The 21,067-nt window shown below is 44.3% G+C and overlaps 1 protein-coding gene and 1 long non-coding RNA gene across 2 annotated transcripts in view; one reads left to right on the top strand and one right to left on the bottom strand.

Moving 5' to 3' along the window:
* AZIN2 (antizyme inhibitor 2) overlaps positions 1-20,695 on the top strand; it is a 33,069-nt gene extending 12,374 nt beyond the window's left edge. The window contains 5 exon segments of the mRNA XM_053897930.1: positions 764-929; positions 3,010-3,172; positions 4,372-4,484; positions 17,590-17,804; positions 20,441-20,695. Coding sequence (XP_053753905.1) covers positions 764-929; positions 3,010-3,172; positions 4,372-4,484; positions 17,590-17,804; positions 20,441-20,579 — 796 coding nt within the window. The 3' untranslated portion in view covers positions 20,580-20,695.
* On the bottom strand, positions 17,465-20,474 carry LOC109255303 (uncharacterized). Its single transcript, XR_002075173.2, has 2 exons — positions 18,613-20,474; positions 17,465-18,002 (listed from the first exon to the last, which is right to left on the bottom strand). It is a non-coding gene; the product is annotated as an uncharacterized LOC109255303 (long non-coding RNA).
* Positions 20,696-21,067: the final 372 nt, after the last annotated feature.

The following is a 21,067-nucleotide window of genomic DNA, read 5'->3' as shown; positions in this document are numbered from 1 at the left end:
AATTAATCAACTCTGTACAAGAGCCCCCTCAGGGCCTCCAAAGGAGGCCATCGAGTCCTGCCATCAGAGGCACAGAGTCCTCAGGCCACAGGCCTAGAGTCCTGCTATCGGAGACTTTCCTCTCTTTGGAAAGAAGGTTTGGAGTGTCCCGCTGACTCAACCCCATGGTCCCCACAAGGTCTTGTCCTTGGAGGTTCCCGGAGAGACCTGTCTTTGCAGGAGTTAGACCAGCCTGTAGGCCAAAGGTTATGCAGCCACATCTTTGCTCTGCCTCTTTTCTTGCAGGGATATGGAAGAAGTCATAATAAAGGCCTAACAGTATAGTTTTCATTGATCCTGTGCTTAGGATATGCCAGGCACTGTGCTAAATGCTTCAGGTACATTATCCCACAGCCCTGTGGGATCTTATCCCCACTTTATAGATGGGGAAACGAAAGCACAGGCAGGCTACACCGCTGACAGGTACATACAGACCTGGCTGACGGTAGGGCCCTGGTCCTCATCCCAGAAGGCTCAGCCCCAGTGGCAGCACAAAGGGATGGGAGGGACACCAAATACCAGCGGACCTTAGATCTGGTCTCTTGTCCACTCCTTACTTCCACAAGACCCTTGGAAATGCATTTAACCTTTGAGACCCTCAGTCCCTACATCTGTAGAATGGGCACAGTGTCCAATGTGCCTGTCCAAGGTTGCTCCTGGCTGGGGCTGAGCTGGTGGCACCTGGGGCCCTGCACGTAAGCCAAGTCTCTTCCTCCCTCCTCAGTTTTCACGTTGGCACTGGCTGTCCTGACCTTCAGGCCTACACTCAGTCCATCGCAGACGCCCGGCTTGTGTTTGAAATGGGCAGTGAGCTGGGCCACAGGATGCACATCCTGGACCTTGGTGGTGGCTTCCCTGGATTGGAGGGGGCCAAAGTGAGATTCGAAGAGGTAATCCTGGGGTCAGAAGTGTGGTACTGGGCTCTGTGGGGGGTGGGGGGTGTGTACTGGGCACTGTGAGTGGGTCCTATGTGCTGCATACTGTGCTTGGTGCTTTACCTGGATTATCTTTTTTTAAATGTTTATTTATTGAGAGAGAGAAAGAGAAAGAGCAAGCACGTGAGTGGGGAAGGGTCAGAGAGAGAGAGGGAGACAGAGAATCCTAAGCAGGTTCTTCGCTGTCAATGCAAAGTCTGATGCTTAACCTACTGAGCCACCTAGGAGCCCCTGAACTATCTTATTATTAGCCCTGTGTTACAGCTGAGCAAACTGAGGTTCTTGGAGGTTATGTCACTTTCTGAGTCCCAGCTCTGCCTGTCTCTAGCCCATGCACAAATTTGAAGCTTAACCAGTGTTATTTGCTAAGTCCTAAAACTCTTTGAGGGCCTGGTACGCTCTGTTCTCCCTTGGGTGAGCTGATGAGAAATGAAAGGGGAGGGCGGGAAAAGGAAAAGCCCACCTTCTGTGTACTCCTCTCAAGATGAAATCAAGAAAAAATGTGTCGCCGCAATCCCCACTCTAACCACTAGGGGTCGTTCTCCTTAGTAAGAGCCTGGTCCTGGAATATCCACATCCAGGGACTGACCCTAAGAAAATAACCCCTGGGGCGCCTGGGTGGCGCAGTCGGTTGAGCGTCCGACTTCAGCCAGGTCACGATCTCGCGGTCCGTGAGTTCGAGCCCCGCGTCAGGCTCTGGGCTGATGGCTCGGAGCCTGGAGCCTGTTTCCGATTCTGTGTCTCCCTCTCTCTCTGCCCCTCCCCCGTTCATGCTCTGTCTCTCTCTGTCCCAAAAATAAATAAAAAACGTTGAAAAAAAAAAATTTAAAAAAAAAGAAAATAACCCCTGATGGACACAAAGAGCTTCAAAGATGAGCATTGTTGCGGTGTTCATAAGTCCAGTGGACTTTCCTGGTCCATCTAACACTCGGGAATTGGTTAAATTATGAAACGTTTGTATGACTTACCCACTGAGGTCATTCACAGAATCTGTTGAGTAAAAGGTTATAAATATATATATATATATATATATTTATATTTATATTTATATTTATATTTATATTTATATATATTTATATAGCCCTATTATGTTTATAATAAAAATGGCATTTGTATCAAAGAGAAAAAAAAGAAAGGGACTACTCCAAAATGTTAACAATGATTAACAATCTGCATGATAGAATTAAGGGTGGTTTTGATCTTTTTTCTTCTCTTTATTTTCTGTGAAAAAAAAAAAAAAACATGTCTTTTAACAGATTGGTCATTTATAAATTTTTTTTTTCAACGTTTTTTATTTATTTTTGGGACAGAGAGAGACAGAGCATGAACGGGGGAGGGGCAGAGAGAGAGGGAGACACAGAATCCGAAACAGGCTCCAGGCTCCGAGCCATCAGCCCAGAGCCTGACGCGGGGCTCGAACTCACGGACCGCGAGATCGTGACCTGGCTGAAGTCGGACGCTTAACCGACTGCGCCACCCAGGCGCCCCCAGATTGGTCATTTATAAAAGAAAGTTCCATATCAGGGCTTCTGGAATCTGAGACTACCTCCTCCCATAATGTAGGCGTTGAGGAAGTTGACTTACATGAGTATAAGAGTCTTGACCCAGCTCTCTCTGCCTCCTACCTTCTTGGCCAATTGTCTGTAGTCCCCAGCTGGGAACTTAGCAGCTGCCAAGTCCTTCTTTCTGAAATCAAAGAAGCTTTCAAGAAATAGACTTGGAAGGGTGCCTGGATGGTTCAGTCAGTTAAGTGTCTGACTCTTGATTTTGTCTCAGGTCATGATCTTAGGGTTTGTGGGATTGAGCCCTGTGTTGGTCTCTGCACTGACAGCATGGAGCCTGCTTGGGATTTTCACTCTGTCTCTCTCTGCCCCTCCTCTGCTCGTTCTCTATCTCTCAAAATAAATAAACTTAAAAAAAAAAGAGAAAAAGTTGTTAAAAAAAAAAAAGAAATACACTTGGAGCTATAGCAAGTCCTTAGTATGTAAACCCCACATTTCAAATATGTAATTGTCTCCCATCCCCCTACCACCAGATTTGTTCTGTGATCAACTCAGCCTTGGACCTGTACTTCCCAGAGGGATGTGGTGTGGACATCCTTGCGGAGCTGGGGCGCTACTACGTGACTTCGGCCTTCACCTTGGCAGTCAGCATTATCGCCAAGAAGGAGGTTCTTTTGGACCAGCCTGGCAGGGAGGGTAGGTGCCAGGTGGGCAGCACAGCCCCATTTTTTCCTCAAGCTAGGGACAGTGGCTGGCCGAGCAAGGTCTGGTTTTAGGGAATGGGGAATTTGAAGGATGGATCCTTGCTTTAGGGAAACTTACAACCAAGTCCTTTCTTACCTCCAAGATACTTATTATTGTTTCTTCCTATGCATGTTTATATCTTGTGAAGATTGAGATCAAAACCACCTCAGGGAGAATAGATACTTTACTAACCCATTGTACAGATGAGAAAATTGAGAGCCAAAGAGAATACAAGTGAATTGCTTAATAGGAAAAAGTAAAGCCTGCATTCGACCTCATGTCTGTCTCCTCTCCAAAGTACAGACTCTTACTCATCCTACTGATTCTCATAACATAATGAAAATAATTAATAACAACTTATATTTGTCTAAGTCTAGTTATAGATGACAGAACATAGGCATAGAGAGGTCGAGTCACTAGCCCAAAGTCACACAGCTGGTAAGGGGCAGTGCCTGGATTCAAGTGCAGGCTGGACTGACTCATGGTTCTCTGCCCACACTGCAACATCAGCACTCATTTTTGCCTTTTCAGATAGATCAATTCTCCCATCAGCCTCTTGAGTGAGTGGGGTCAGGGACTCTGATCTTGGGGTTTTGTCTTCTGCTCTAGGACCCCAGGCAAGAGAGCTGAGGTCTGTGTGTCTTCCCCTGAGAATCCATTTGGCAGGGTGGTGGGCTCCAGGTAGAAGGTTTTCTGTGTGTGCGTGTACCTGTGTGTGTATGTGTGTAGAGACGACATTCTTCTGGCTTCCTTTATAAATCTGGGTGATTGCCGTATCTAATCCAGCCAGGAGACCTGGTTTCTCATTTCAGCTCATGCACTTGCCCCATCGTGTGTGGGGCAAGTGGCTTAACATCTTGGGGTATTGAGTTTGGCTGGGCTGCTCTTTTGCCTTTGCTGGGCATCCAGGGGCTCAGATGCAGGCAGGAAGTAAGTCCTGGGCAGGGTTGCTCAGCTGCAAGCGTGAGTGTGCACAACATGAACCTCATGTCATAGGAGGAGGCAGGACCCACCCCATAGTTGAGGAAGGGGCAACCTTTTTGCTTCAGTTACCTATCATCCTTGCTGAGCCTACCATTGTGCCAGTTCCCCAGCCCCAGCCCCCCTCACACTGCTGCTTGTACTTCCCCTGACCCCTCCCCTCCCCACAGAGGAAAGCGGTTCCACCCCCAAGACCATCGTGTACCACCTCGGTGAGGGCGTGTATGGAATCTTCAACTCAGTCTTGTTTGACAACACCTGCCCTACCCCCATCCTACAGAAGGTGAGCCTACCCCACGTGGGCCTGTTTTCAGTTGTGTGTGTGTGTGTGTTTAAATAACATTTTGGGGGTGTTTTTATTTAATTTTCAAAAAGTGAAACATTCATTATAGAAGACAGTGGGATGAAGGAGATTATCATCCATAATCCTACCACGTAGAGATAGACGTTTTGAACATTAGATTTTTCAGTCTTTAAAAACTGTATTATATTTAAAAAAATAAAGTTGGATTGTATTGTTTTGTAACTGCTTTTTTTCCCACTCAATATGGGGTATAGCTCTTTCCATACCATTAGCTAATCATTGACAACATGCTTTTTGAAGACTACGTATTATTTTAACTCATCTAACCCTAGTGGTTTGGTTTCCTGTTTTTGAGCACCGCAAGTATATCTTGACATCCATCTCTGATCAAGCCCTGGAGTGAATTTCTAGAAGTAAAAAGAAACAGTTCGTCTTTAATGGGTTTTTCTAGGTTAACAAGGGAATAGGAATGGACAAAGAGGGGGAAGACAATCAGGCACACCGTTGTATTTTTGTCTATGTAGCCCCTTTTCTGGAGGGGAACTCAAGTGCCTAACCAGCACCTAGACCATCATGAGTGCTCAGGGTGTTTTTGTTTTGCTCTCTCTTTCCATCCTGTCTAGTTTTTCAAGACCCACTCAGGTGTCAGCTCCTCTTTGTAGCTCTTCCTGCCCCGCGTCTATCACAGGCAGAAGGAGCCCTCCTACCTCCAGGTGCCCAGGCCACAACTTGATTGCATCCTCATTCTGTAGCTGGGTTGTTAAATGTGGTTTCCTCCGGCTAGTCTGAGTAAGCCTCCCTGATGTGCTCAGGAATTCACTTTTCCACTGTGATGCACTAGCCCTGCCTGCATTCTTGTGGTTTCCCACATCCTTCTGCACTGAGAAAGAACCAGGCTGGCCTCCGCCAGCCATGCCCCACGTCATACAGGAGGGTGGCAGCTGCTTCTCAGTTCCTGTCTCCCTTAGACCCCCTCCGCCTTCCAGTGCACCTCTTTCTGGTCCATGCAGTCCCTGATCCACTCCCTGTTCCCTTCAGCTCCTCAGATGAACGAGTGGGCCCAGCCCACTACCACACCCCCCATCCAGAGTCTCTGTTTTGATTAATCTCCAGTTGGTGTTGCCGTCTCAGGCCCCACGATGTTACTGACCCTCTTTGTGGTCTGTCCTGTTTCTCCTCTGGATGATGTTGAAGTTTCTTCCTTTGGGCTGTCAACCACTTACCAGGTCCAGCCATGTGACCAGATGCGGGGTCGGGCCCCAGTCTGGTGGTGGAGACAGATGACAGCACACATAATAAGTTAGCTACAATTGTGTTGGGAGTGTGTCAGAGGGACCCAGGCTGGCTGGGGTTTCTGTACCTTCTTCCCCAAGGAAGATCCCCTTCACTAGTCAGGATGGCAGCTTTGCATCCCTGCTCTTTGTTCCCCAGGACTTTGTGTTTGGACCTCATGTACAGAAAGTTATATTCAACATAAATCTTGGTTCAAAGTATACTTATCATCATTGGAGCCTACTTGGCCCTTTTTTGTTTGCTTGCTTTCTTTCTTTTTAAAAATTAAATAAGGGGCGCCTGGGTGGCTTAGTCTGTTAAGCATCTTACCCTTGATTTCAGCTCAGGTCATGATCATGGTCATGATCAGCATTAGGTCATGGTTCATAGGTTCGAGCCCCACAACAGGTTTTGTGTTGATGGTGTGGAGCCTGCTTGGGATTCTGTCTCCTCCCCACCCCCTCTGCTCCTCCCCAACTTGAAGGTGCATGCGCGCACACACACACGCACACAAACACACTTTCTCTTTCTCTCAAAATAAAAGACATGAAAAAAAATTAAGAATTTAATAAATATTTGAGTACTCTCAGTATGCAAAGCACTATGCTGAGGCCTGCACAGAATAGTAGGTGAGAAAAAAAGGTCTATGCTTTGGAAATACAATTCTGCTGGGTAGGGGTGTGTGTGTGTGATTAGTACCTAGGCCACAACAGTGTCATGAGAAAAGTACAGAAAACTACAGAACAAGTATTATTGGACTTTTTAAAAAAATATTTTAGTATATATCTTTAAAAGGAAAAGACTTTTGGGGCACCCTGGGTGGCTCGTCAGTTAAGTGTCCAACTTCGGCTCAAGTCATTATCTCGCGGTTTGTGGGTTCAAGCCCTGTGTCGGGCTCTGTGCTGGGAGCTGGGAGCCTGGAGCCTGCTGCGGATTCTGTGCCTCCCTCTCTCTCTGCCCCTCTCCTGCTTGCACTCTGTCTCTGTCTCTTCCTTTCAAAAATAAATAAACATTACTTTTTTTTTATTTTTAAAGGAAAAGACTTTAGAAAAATCATAATATCATTATCAAATTAGAAATGAACAATTCCATAGTATCCCCTATCATCTTGCCTCATAGATGGGTTTTCTAGTTGATGTGCTGAAATCAGCAGCCAAAAAAGGTTCACATACTTTATTTGGTTGAATTGTCTCTCTACTACCCTATTAGTCTCACCAACATTTTTTTTTTAATTCTTTATTTGTTGATGAAACTGACTAAAACTGGTCCTAAAATTTCCTGCATTCTGGATTTTCCTGATTGGTGAATTCTCTGGATCCCTTCACTGCTATTGAATACGTTATACTGTGCCTTTTGTTTCTTTGATACTAGGTCATTAGATTGAATGGTTTCATTAGATTCCCAATCAGTTTTGGGGTAAAAATGTTTCACGGGAGAATGTGTCTCTGTAGTATAATACAAAGTGTATTACTTTCTTTTTAGTGTAATAAGCATTCTTAACATTTTGCCACCTCATTCCTTTGTCTCTTCTCATGCAAAGTACCCATGTGTTGACTCATGTGTTACCATTTTTTCATATAGGTTTTTCTTTTTTTTAATGTAGTTTTTTTTCTATTGTAGTAAGAACACTTAACATAAACATCTTGTAACAGACGTTTAAGTGTATAATACAGTCCTATTATCTATAGGCACAGCAGGTCTCTAGAATTTGTCCATTTTACAGAGCTGAAATTTTATGTCCATTGATTACCAACTTCCCATTTCCCCTCCCATCACCCCTGGCAACCATGTTTCTATTCTTTGTTTCCATGAGTTTGACTATTAGATACCTCGTATAAATGCAGTCGTGCAGTATCTGTCCTTCTGTGACTATTTCAGTTGACATAACATCCTTAATGTTCATTCACGTTGTTGTATATTGCAGGATTTCCTTCTTTTATGAGGCCGATAATATTCCATTGGATATATGTATATACAGCATTTTTTAATTCATTCGTCTGTCAACGGACATTTAGGTCTTGGCAGTTGTTAATAGTGCTGCAGTAAACATGAGAGGTAATACCTCGTAAAGACCCTGATTTAAATTCTTTTGGATAAATACCCAGAAGTAGGATTGCTGGATCTCACCATAGTTCTATTTTTATTTTTTTTTTAAGTTTATTTATTTTGAGAGAGGGAGAGAGAGAGAGAGAGAGAACGGGGTAGGGGTAGAGAGAGAGGGAGAGAGAGAATCCCAGGCAGGCTCCAGCTGTCAGCACAGAGCCCAGTTTGGGGCTTGGTCTCACAAACTGCAATCATGACCTGAGCCAAAATCAAGGGTCGGACCTTAAATGACTGAGCCACCCAGGTGCCCCAGGTGGACTTTTAATGTATAAACATTTTAAGCATTCATTGAGTGGTCTAAAATGACATATATTTAGGGTTAAAGATACGACTTAATAAATGTGAATTGGCACTTTATAAATGCAAGCTATAGTTGGGTGTGGAGAGGGGCCCAGATGAGGTAAGTACCACAGAAGTTTTATAAGAATCTTGGGAACCAGAATTCAGGGTACAAGCTTCAGTCACTCCACTCTACCTGAAGACCCTCTCTCTGTTGACAAGATTGGGCTTTCTTACTTGCCATTGTATTTTATTCTAGTGTTTTATGGTTAAAAAAGCAGGACTCTGTCTTGAGTGTATTGCAATAGCATTTGTCAAGTGTGGATCTCGTTAGTTTTTATCTTAAAAATCCTTAAGTAATGATTCCTAATGCTTTTTTAAAATTACTCTTTGCCATACTATACACTAGTTTTATTTTTTTTTTTCAACTATGTCTTGTCTTTATCCTGACCTTTTGATAATTTTTTTCCTTGTTCAGCCTATTCCGTAGTGTTTTGACAATAGCTTTGTACTGTGTTTAGAAAACCAGTAGGGTGCCTTCTATTTCCAGCAACGTGGTAGTCTAGATACTCTCAACAGCCGCCCCACTGACAACAAAGAAAACGGTATCCTGACTTACAAGAAAGCAGGGGATCCTTCAGAGGTCAAAATTAAATCAAAGCAGGCATCTCCACTTAGAGTGAAAGCCAGTCTAGTCTCCACCCAATAACCAGAGAGATCCTTTAAAAACGTAAGTCAAATCATGTCTGGTTTTATTAAAACTGCCTAAAACCCTACTCTGGTTCCCATGCCACTTCAGATTAAAGCCAAAGTCCTCCAGGGGCTTCTAAGGCCCTCTGTGACCTGCCCTGTCTCTTCTCTGATCCCCTCCCTCACCACTCTCTGGTCTTGCTCATCCCATTGCAGTGACCGCAGCCTCCTTGCAGTTCCTCAAACTCCCCCAGGCACATTCCTGCCTTAGCACCTTTGCACCTGCTCTTCTGCCCGGATCACCTTTCTTCTAAGTACCACATGGGCTCACTCTTTTACCTCCTTTCCATCTTTGCCCAAAGGTCATCTTCTCAGTGAGACCTTACGCTTTATATAAAACTGCAACCTGCCCCTCCCCCGCTCTGTTCTTTCTTTTATTTCATATCATTTATTATCTCCCAATATACTATATAATTTACTTCTTTATTTTGTTGTTTGCCTCCCTCCTGCTAGACTGTAAACCCCATAGGACAAGGACTTTGTCTATTTTGTTTGCCATTGTGTCCCAAGCACATAAAATAGTGACTATTCAAATATGAGTCAAATGAGTTAATTAACCTAGAGAGAAAACCTAACTCTGAAACTGGTTTCTCTCTGGGAGTGTATGCTGAATCCTTGTAGCATTGATCTTCAGTTTTGATAGCTGCATGGGTTCCTAGGGACTCAGTCAGGATGGGGAATCTGATAGGATCCCTCACATAAAGCTGTGGACCCCCCAAAAGTACACCATCATCAGTGTAAGGGTAAACCAAAAAACACGTGTCCCACAGAGGAGGCCAGCAAACAACAACAACAACAACAACAACAACAACAACAACAACAACAAAATATGTCTTTTTGACCTTGGTAGTGGTTGGAAGAGGGCACAAAATTAAGAATTTACAGCCATAAGCCAGCCTTTTCCTGGCTTTGTTGCCCAAATTCATATTGTCTGATGTGTTGTCTGATAAACCTCAAGGCTAGAATTTATTTTATCTTGCAGAAGCAAACACAACTTCTCTCTGCAGTAGAAATATTCAGCCTAGGCTTCTAAGAATTCTCACAAGTGCCAAAGTACATGAGCTCACATTAAAAAATCACAAAACACAAAGAAATAGGTCACCCTGAAGGAAAGCCAGCAGAAGTCACAGACAGCAGAATCAGTCCTGCAATTATTTCATGTATTAGAATTATCATATGTTAAAGATAAAACAAAATATTTACAATGTTTAAAGAAATAAGAAACTGAAAATTACACCAAAGAATAAGCAAATATAAAAATATCATCTAACAGATTTTAAAAGGATTAAATAGAACTTCTAAAAATGAAAAGTATGAAAATTGCAATAGTGCACAGAGTAAGCAAAGCTATTAGAGACAGTTGAAGAGAGGATTAGAGAATGGGAAGACAGAGCTAAAGAAATTATGCCAATGTAGCACAAAGACATGGAGATAGAAAATAAGAAAGGCACAGGAAGTGGCAGATAGAGTGAGAAGGCATAATGTCTGAACTATAATCATAGTTTCAGGAAGAGATTGCATGAGGACACAGAAACCACACCAGTAATTTGAACAGGGAAATTTTAATATAAAGAATTGTCAACATTTATATATGGTTAATTACTAAAAGAGTCAAAAGCAGTTACTACCACTGGTAAGAGAGAGTGAAGAAGGAAGCAACTCAGAGGAGGGCTCCCCCTTCCAAGGCTGAGGTTGAAACCTTTGAAGAAAGGCTGTGACTGTCACAGAGACATGCAGCCTGCCAGTGACAAAGAAACTTGTCAGAGGGTGCCCACAACAACTGACTCATAGGGGCAGCCTGCTGCTGAGTGGAGAGGAAACTTGCTGGAGGGTGTGGGCCAAGGTTGAACTGTGAAGGCCACTGAGGTAAGAACTACCAGACCCTCATATGCTGAGCCATAGGGGGCCACAAAGAAAAACAGCATACTAAAAGAGGAAAAGTCTTTTCTTCCCGATCTTGCCAGCAACCTCTGTTGACAAAGCCTAACTTAGAGCTACCTGGCAAATAAGGAAAGTCTATAGCGTTCAGCTCCAGTACCACAAAGCAAGGCAAAGAAGGGTGGATTGGGGGCTGAGAGATAAAAAGTTAATAACTGGCAGAGAGTCAATAGACTGGGAGAGAGTAAGACCTATCTTCAGATTTAGGAAATCCAAACAAATCCCAAACATTAGTGAAACTGAATACTATGGACAAAGAGAAGATCTTAAAACTAGTGAGAGAATTGAGACAGATAGAAGACTACCTGTAGAATAATGACAGACTTACAGCTTATTTTTCTCCCATAACAATGGAAGGAGGAGATCCTGGAGTAGCAGCCTTAATGTATCAACCTAGAATTTTGTATCCAGCAAAATTGCTTTTCAAGAATGAGTATGGAATGTAGGCATTTTCAGACAAAGCAAATACTGAGAGACATACCTTCACAAACAGAAGTTCTAAAGAATATACTTCAGGCATATGGAAAATGATTCCAGATGGATGGTCTGAGTTGCAAGAAGGAATGGTGACCAAAGATAGCTAAATATTTGGGTATATCCAAAGGATCATTGACTGTCACCACCACCCCAACAATAACAGTTAATTTGTGGGGTTAAAAATAGGTTTCAGGTGTGATTAGGTTCAGCTGTGAGTAGATCCCAACTTACATGACTTGAATGAAATACTGAGGCTTATTTTGCTCATGTAGATGTCTAGACACAGGCAATCCTGAACTGGTATAGTGGTTTTAGAGTCATATGGAACCATATTGCTTCTACTTGTACCTATTTCTAGGTGTTGTCCTCATCTTGGTAGATACAAAATGAAGTGCCAGCCCTTACAGGAAAGAAGAAGAAGTAAAGCCGATGTGCCAGTTGTCTTTTAAGGAAACTTCCTAAAAGTAGCCACATAACACTTGTGTTTTACAAGTACATAGCCATGGGGCTAAGATGTTAGTCCCATGGCCCTAACTACCTGCAAGGAAAGTTAGCAAATATGGTCTTTATTCTAGGTGGTCATGTTCCTAGCAAAAACTGAGGGTTGGAATTGCTGGGGTAGGCAATTAGCAGCCTCTGCCACAAATAAGATCAAATAGAACACTGGACAACATGAGAATGTAAGTAGGGAGGTAAAGTGACCAAGTTGGTGTTCTAGGGTTTTTAACTGAGAGGAAGATATTGATTAATTTTAGACTTTAGACTCTAGAAACTTGATTTTTGATAGGGCTTGCAAAGAAGATCACTGGGGATTGTTTAATATATGATGCTGGGACACCTGATTGTCCACATGCAAAAAATGAAATTGAATCCCTATCTCACAGCACATGTGAATATAAATCCCAGATATCAATATAGGAGAATATCTGTCTGACCTTGAAACGAGGAAGAACAGTGAAAAATCTCTTAAAAACCAAAAAGGAAGAAACTGATGTTTGTCTACACTAAAATGAAGAGCTTCTGTTCATCTGTTAGCAAAAGGAAAGAGGGAATCACACACTGTAAGAAAATATGGAAACACATATATAAACTGATAAGGGATTAGTAGACAGAATATATGGAGGATTCTTATGTAAGAATCTTAAGAAAATAAGAAAAGCAATACAAAATAGAAAGCAACAGAAATAAGGCAAAAAGACTTTAACAGGCATTTCCCAGAAGAGGAAATCCAAATAGAAAATGAAAAAGTGCTCTACCTCCTTGGTAATCAAGGAAATACAAATGAGGAGACACCATTTTCTACTGACTAGATTAGAAAAAAACAAAGCATGACAATATCTAAAGTTGGTGAGGGTATAGAGTAGTTGGATCTCTTAGACACTGACAGGAGTTGGTATTTCTACTTTGGGAAACAAGTTGGCATTACTCAGGTAAAGTTAGACGTGTGTATAACATATCTTCCAGCAAGTTCCCATATGTATTTGGGGAAAAATACAAGAATGTTCACAGGAGCAATTTTTATAATATAAAACATTGGAAACAACATTAATGTTTGTTGGCAGGGTAATAGATAAACAAATTACCGTGTATTCCATATAATGAATTCTATGCAGCATATTGTGAATTATGGCTATATATATATATATATATATATATATATATATACACACCTGTATATACAGTCCCAAGATTCATCCAACTAATATATATATATATTAGATGGATGAATCTTGGGACTGTAAGTTTCAACAACAAAAAAAGCAAGTTGCAGAGATTATATACTCTATAATTTCATTTACATAAATTTCAGAAGTGTACAAAACTAAATACTATGCTTGTGGAAAACAAAGCAAGAGAATAATGAAAACAAAATTCAGGATAATGGTTACTTCTGGAGGGGTTAGGGAAGTGGCATGTCACTGGGTGGGCCACGCGGGAGTTTCAAAGATATTAGAAATTTTATATTTCTTTAGCTGGTGGTGGATACACAGATATTCATTTTATCATTTTTCTTTACATCTTACACATGGTATAAATATTCTTTTGTAGGAATTAAATATTTAACAAAATTGAGTCTATCATTATTGCTTATTAGTATTCTTTGATAGGCTCACATTTATTCTTTTATCATGCCATGTCTAACATTCAGAAAAATATCTTGGGGGTTTTAATTAGTAGTAGTCTACTTAATCTATTAAATTGGGAAGAATTCTCTTTTTTGCTTTACTAAGTTTTTCCAGTTAAGAGAGTGTAGAGCTCTTGTATTTTATTTCTCTCATTAAGGTTTTATTATTTTCTTTGAATAAGTTATTGTGGCCCAAGTACATCCAAGAATTTAATAACGTAATGCTTTCATTATTATTGTGAATGGAAACATTTCCCTGTGTTTTTGAGCTGAGATAATGGCTTGCATGCCGAGACTCCTTCATTTCCTCTAATAAATTACCTCCTTCCCTTTGGATCTTCCAGGTAAGCAAACATGTTATCTGCAATGTGATATTTTATTTTTTTTCATTTTCTATATACTATACCTTTTAAAATATTTTTTTCCTAATGGCTATTAGATGATATATAAGATAGGAATGGTGACAGAAAGCTTCAGACTTGGAGTCAGAAGACATGGGTCCTGACTTTACCATATACTGGCTAAGTAACTGACCTTAATCTCAGCCTGTTTCTCTGGTTTCTTCGTCTGAAAAATGAAGGGCTGAACTTAATTACTCAGGTTGCTTCTGGTTCTGAAATGAGGCCATTCTAATGTATTTCCATTAAGTTAGAGTTGCCTCTTTATTTTAAATAGTTTCTCTGCATTGTGGGGTTTGACTTTGTTTTGTCTGTAGTTTTAATCAAGAATAGACGGTATAGGCTATTGAATGCCATACTGACATGTACTAGGAAAATTAGATTTCAATTGTAGATCTGTATTTTCCATATTATGATGAAGTCAGTGTTCGCCTTGCTCATATTGTCCCTGCCTTTCATACAGAGGCAAATTGTCTATATTGTTCCATATTGAAGGAAATCACTGAAGGTGATTCTTTGACTAGGAGGGCAGATTTGGTTAGTTACGGTTTCATTTCAGATTTTCCTGTATGTTCATAAGTTAAATTGTGACCATATGTTTTTGTTCTGCTTTTTTGCCTTTTTGTGTGCTGCTCTTGTTCATTCCATTTTTTTCCTTTTAAAATATTTTTGTGTACTTTATGTAGAATAGGGATTATTGATTCATTCTTTAAAAGTTGGGGAATTATGTGAGGACTCTATCAGGGCCACTAAACATTTTAAGTGTTTGATCTTATTTCTTCTGTGGATCCACTTACTTATTGGGCCTCTTTGAGGAAGGCAGCCCATTGGTGCAGCTAGGAGGCCCCTTGTCCAGGACCACTCGGAGTTCTGCTACTAACATCCTCCAGAATCTGCAGCAGGTCACTTCCACTCTCTGACTTTCCTATCCGTAAAATGGGAATTGCAGCTGCCTCTCAGATGAGCTGTGAAGTAGTGGTGGGCATGCTCTGCCCTCTCACAGAGGGGGGCCTCGTAGCATATTGGGCAGCTGATATTTTTACAGGTGCTTGTCCATTTCCACTCAGTTTCCAGACTCATAAAAAGAGCGAGGACTTAACAAGTGTGTTGCCACATGCTTTTGGAATATTTATTTTGCACATTTTTTTGTTTTTGTTTTTTTAATGGCTTAAAATTTTTTTTAAGTTATTTTGAGAGCAAGAGAGAGAGAGAGAGAGAGAGAGAGAGAGAGAGAGAGAGCACAAGTCGGGTGGGGTCAGAGAGGGAGAGAGAATTCCAAACAGGCTCTTGGACTACACTGATAGTGCAGAGCCTGACGTGGAGCTTGAACTCACAAACCATGAGATCATGACCTGGGCTGAAGCCAAGAGTTGGACGCTCACCTGACTGAGCCACCCAGGTGCCCCTAAAAAAATGGCTTTAAATGGCAAAAGGATAGCTTTGCATTATTCCCTGCGAAGTTAATTTTTTTTCCCCACTGATTTTTTATTTATGCCACTAATAAGAAGAGAACTCATTATAATGCAAGTGTGTCTTTTCTTTTTACTTTACTGTGAAAGAACCTTTGGAACCTCTTTTCTCAGGATCCTCATAGATCCATATATAGAATTTCCCCCCAAAAGCTTTAGAAATTAGCTTAATGTTTTTTAAGAAGTGGAGCTAAGGGAAATACTTCAGAGCAATTGAGATCAATTTTACTTATTAACAAAAAGCTCATAAACAAGAACATTAAGTTATATGAACAAGGATGTATTTGTCTCCCTTTTTTAGAATATGAACTTCCCAGCCCCTAGATCAGAGCCTGGCACCTAGTAGGTGCTCAATAAGTATTTGTTGAATGAATCAATTAATGAATATAGGATAGTTTGAATTTCTGACTTTTAATATGTGCATGTTTTTCTTTATTAATGAGACTAATGGCTTACTAACTTCTCATATACATGAATATTTTTTCTGCCTATGGAATCTGTGGCTTTTCTTTCTCAATTTTATGCATTCCTGCTGCTGGCTAAGGAATTGAAGCACCTTTTCTTTTTCCTCATTGGTCTTCTCTACTACCTCCTTCTAGACTCTGGATGGCTTCTATTCCTCTCTCCCTTCCTTTCTTTCTCTCCCTTTCTCTCTCCTTCCTTCCTTCCCTTTCTCACCACTCATATTTGCTATTCATTCATTCATTCATTTTATTTATTTTAATTTTTTTCTTTCTTAATGTTTATTTATTTTTGAGACAGAGAGAGACAGAGCATGAACGGGGGAGGGTCAGAGAGAGAGACACACAGAATCTAAAACAGGCACCAGGCTCTGAGCTGTCAGCACAGAGCCCAACACGGGGCTCGAACTCATGGACCGCGAGATCATGACCTGAGCCAAAGTTGGACGCCCAACCGACTGAGCCACCCAGGCACCCCTTCATTCATTCATTTAAAAGATATTATTCATAAAAGCACTTACTATATGCCAGATTGCTAGGCATGGAGGAGACGGTGGGGTGAACAAGGAGGTCATTCATGATCTCTGGGGTCATGGAACTTATAGTCTGACAGGGAAGACAGGCCTGAGCAGATACATTTCACAAATACCTAATTATAAATTTTGACAAAGGCCATGAAGGCAAAGTTTGTGGGTGGAGCATGGAGCTTTAGCAAAGACTTTCACGAAGCCATTGTAGCTGAGATCTGAAGGAAAATTAGGAGTTGGTGGCGTTCCTCAGGGAACATCATGGGGTGTGCTGGGGCTGGGGGAAGGGAAACGGGGTTTCCCTGGGAGCCCAGGGCAACTGGAGTGACTGGAACATGGCACAGCAGGGATGGACAAGGGGACTAAAAGGCAGTCAGGGTTTGCTCACGTCCATCTTTTGGTCATGACTTCTCCTCTAGGACCTGCCTGGCAGGATCCCACACTGTGACAAATTGCACTGGTTGTCAGCAAATGGTCTGTGTTACAGAGTTCTTTCCTGGATTTTTCAGTCATTTAAGAAAATACACTTTATGTAATTGGTGGTTGTGTCTTTGGGCAAGCCACTCAATCTCTCAGAGCCTCAGTTTTCCTGAATGGGAGGAATTTCTGTCTACCCCATGGGGTCCTCTGTGACCTCTGCCAGGCCACCCTGTGATTATCTGTTGGAGGCCCATCTTCCTCCCCTGTGTGAGAGCCCAAGGGAGGGTGGGGTCTACTCACCTATGTACTTCTGGCTTCTCCGATGGGGCCTGGCATGGCAATGAGAGCAACTGGGAGGCCTTCATAGAAGAGGGAGCCCCAGGGCTGGGCCCAGAGGTCAAGGTGGATTTGAGGAAGGGGGAAGAGCTACAGAGGTTCGGAAAGCGGCAGATATGCCAGTGAAGACTAAAGCGAGGAGGTGGTAACAATAACAATAATGATAGCGCTACCTTACTGGGCCCTTGTCATATGCCAGATACTGTTATGAATGCTCTACATATGCTCACTTATCCTTTCAGTAACCCTAGGAGATAGGTACTACAATTATTCCCATTTTACAAATGAGCAAACTGAGGCACAGAGGGATTAAGTACCTTGCCCAAGGTCACACAGCTAGTAAGTCTTGGAGGCTGGCTTTAAGACCAGGCATTGTGGCTTCAGAATGTATAAGGCAATGAGCGCAGAGAAGCTGGAGGGCCTTACGTGCCCATCCAGTCTTTATTAAACTGGTTATGGGAGCCATGGAAAGCTTTTGAGGGAGGAATGCTAAGGCTGCGCTCAATGTGACTATCCCTGTCTCCTGCAGAAATCATCCATGGAGCAGCCCCTGTACAGCAGCAGCCTGTGGGGCCCTGTGGTCGATGGCTGTGACTGCATAGCTGAGGGCCTGTGGCTGCCGCAACTACACGTAGGGGACTGGCTGGTCTTTGAGAACATGGGCGCCTACACTGTGGGCATGGGTTCCCTCCTTGAGGGGGCCCAGACATGCCGAGTCACGTATGCCATGTCCCGGGTGGCCTGGTAAGGGGGCCCTGAGAAGGGGGTCGGGGGGGAGAAGGGAACAGGTAGGGAAAGGGGGTAAATCTGAGAATTGAGACTGGCTTGCATGTAATACAGCTTGACAAGTAGCTCTTGGCTGCTGATTCCAAGTGAGGCCTGCACTTGGCACCTTGCCATGACCATGAATGAGATGGAGCCTCCCCTGAGGAGCTCAGCACCCTGTGAGAGACACAGACAGGTAGACAGGCACTCCTCATAATACCGGGGGGCAAGGCTGGGCTGTGGAACCTGAGAACCCTCCCTGATGCCCAGACCGACTTCCCCAAAGGAAAGAAGGTGGTAGATGAATGGGAGCTAGCCAGCAGGACGCAGTAGGGGGCTCCAGGCAGAAGGAACAGGGAGTGAGCATGCTGCCTTCAAGAAACTGAGGCTGGCTGTGGCTGGAGAGGGAGCAGGGCTGGATCTGGGAAGGGCCTTGAAAGCCGAGTGAAGGGCTTTGAGCAGTGCAAATCATGGACTGATTTGAAGCAGGGGAGTGACGTGGTCAGGTTTGGATTTTAGAAAGACCACAGTGGCTACTCGGGGGGGAATAAGGGAGGACAAGGGCAGATGTGGACTGAGCAGACCAGTTGGGTGGCTGCTCTGTGGCCCGGGAAAGACTTGCCTGCTGGCCGAGCCTCACAGGAAATGCACACAACACTAGCCCTGCTTGCCTCACTGGGCCAGTGCTGGGATTCAGGGTGGCAAGGGGGGCACAAGGCAGACAGAAGTCACGTTTGTTGAGCCTGTCAGGCGTTAGGTCAGGAATCATATGATTATTTCCTCTCACCTGCACACAACTCTGCGGGATCCGTGCTATCACAGAGAGTTTTGGTCAGTGGTGAAGAGCCCCCTTTCGGGGCTGGGAGATGCCTGGGGAGGCAGGAGCAGTTGGGGGGACTTCCATGTTGGGCCTCAGGAGTGAGTGCTGTCTGTGTCCTGGGGGACACACTAGATGCTTGAGGCACCCCCTCCCCCCAACAATGTAGCAACCCCCGCTTGATGGGGCGCAGCATCAAAGTCACATTTCATTCATCCAGTCAACAGTCCTTGGTTGTACCTCCTCCCCGCAAGGGCACAGGATGGACTGATGCAGCCATTGTGACCTCAGGGATATTGTGACAAGGCCTGAAACAAACTTAAAAAATCTACCACACAGGCCTCCTTATCCCATCCCAGCTCCACCTTAAGCAAACAGAGGAGGTTGTGGGGAGTCAGTTTATTCATTACTAGAAACAAAAAATTTTGATGTATTAAAATGACCATGCCGAAAAATTCCCCATATCAAAGAAGTCCCGGCAAAACATCCTGCTTTCAAGCCTGGCTCTGTGCTGGGCCCTGGGGGGAAAAGAGCACCTTAGACAGCACGGTGACCTGCACACGTGGACACTGGCGCAGAGGGCAGAAAGGTACTGGGGAGTGAGAGACGGCAGACTGGGGAGGGGTGGTCAGGGCTGATGGGTACGGAGGAGGCAGCCAGGCGCAGGAAAGCTGAAAGGGAGCAGTCTGGGCCGAGAGATGCGGGGGCTTGAGTCCAGTCCATTCACAGAGCTGCAAGTAGTTGTGCCTGACTGGAGTGGCCTGTGCGGAAGACTAGATGGAGGAGGGCCTTGCAGGTCCAGGTTGGACTTGATCTTGAAGGCAGTAGAGAGCCACTGATACTTTTTAAGAAACGGGACCAATCCGTTTTGAGCGATGAGGAGACAGACAGAGGGTGCTTGGCCTGGGGAGCCTTCCGCCAGAAGGGAACAGCCTGATCACCAACTGCACACATCAGCAAAGAGGGAGGCCCTCCTGCAGGTGGGAGACTGGGCTGAGCAGCGTCTGAGAGCAAACAGAAGCTGATGATGACTCAAGGACAGGAATTTGCCTCCTGGAAAGACGAACCTGGGCCTGAATCGTGTGGTGGCAGGAGCAGAGCAGGGAGGCCGTGTGGCCCCGGCTAGAGATGGTGGCAGCACTGGGAATGGAGAGAGATGGGTGCCTGTGAGGGAATTCTGGAGCTGGGTTTGGCAGGGATGGACTGGGTGTGAGAACAAGATTCCCAACTTGTGTCTGAGCAGCTGGTCAGATGGTACAGCCATTTATCAACCTGGGTAGGTAGGTTCGTAGGGATTTTGAGAGGGGGCAGGAGATGATTTTATTTTTTAAAGTCCTAAGCCTGGGCTATAAAGATTGTGGGATTTAGATGGAAACAGTTGGGTTGAATCCTAGTTTTACCACCTTCTAAGGATGTGACCTTGCACAGGTCACTTCTCTCTGGGTCTCAACTTCCTTACCGGTAAAATGGGGACAATAATGCTGCGCTTATATGATTTGGGGGAGGATACAATTAGACACTGTAAGTAAAGTGCCTGGCACAATGTCTGGCGTATAGTGTGAGTGCTCGATAAATGTGGGTTCCTCTCCCCTTACTGTGGAAGTGGACCATAGGGGAGAATAGAGCGGTGCGGGGAGAGTTCAGCAGACCTGCCCCACTCCTGCCCTAGGCTGGGCTCTGGGGCCCATGTGGGAACCCTATACTGAGGGGGCTGGGTCTTCTGGTGCAGGGGCCTTCAGGAGCCTCTGGCCTGTGGGCCCCATGCTGGCTGCCTCCAGTGCCCCTCTCTTGCCTGCAGGGAAGCCCTTCGAGGGCAGCTGCTGCCTGCAGAACAGGACGAGGACACCGAGGGCATGTGCAAGCCTCTGTCCTGTGGCTGGGAGATCACAGACACCTTGTGCGTGGGCCCTGTCTTCACGCCGGCGAGCATCATGTGAGCGGACCCCGTTCCCCCCCACCCCTGGAGAACTCTAGCGGGGCCGCAGAGATGCCTCTGGGAGACTTGGGGAAGGCAGCAAGCAGGGGCACCCTCTGGCCAGGACTCTGGTGCTCACTCTGCTGCCCCCCATGCCCCACCTGTAGTGTTTCTGCCCTGTAAATAGGACCAGTCTTACACTCACTGTAGTTCAAGTATGCAACATAAATCCTGTCCCTTCCAGCTGTGTCTGCCTCCTCTGCAGCGCAAGGGGCCTGGTCAGCCAGGTGTGGGGGTGTTCTTGGGGGTCTCCCTTGGTCTCCTTCCTACTTTGTAAATATGAAGCAAATAAATATTTAGGTTTTTTTTTTTTTTTTTAATACTTCAGTGGAATCTAGCAGTTCAATTCACAAAGCAGCCTGGGCTAGGCCAGGGCCTAGTCCACCCTACACTGATGACCCCATGCCCTCTGCTTCAGTCCTGACCTGGCTGCAGTCTCTCCCACTGGCA

This window comes from Panthera pardus, unplaced genomic scaffold (assembly GCF_024362965.1).
Source record: "Panthera pardus isolate Hobbes unplaced genomic scaffold, ASM2436296v1 HiC_scaffold_11, whole genome shotgun sequence".
Taxonomy (NCBI): Eukaryota; Metazoa; Chordata; class Mammalia; order Carnivora; family Felidae; genus Panthera; species Panthera pardus.
The sequence above is the reverse complement of the archived record's forward strand: the minus strand, read 5'-3'. Positions and strand labels throughout refer to the sequence as shown.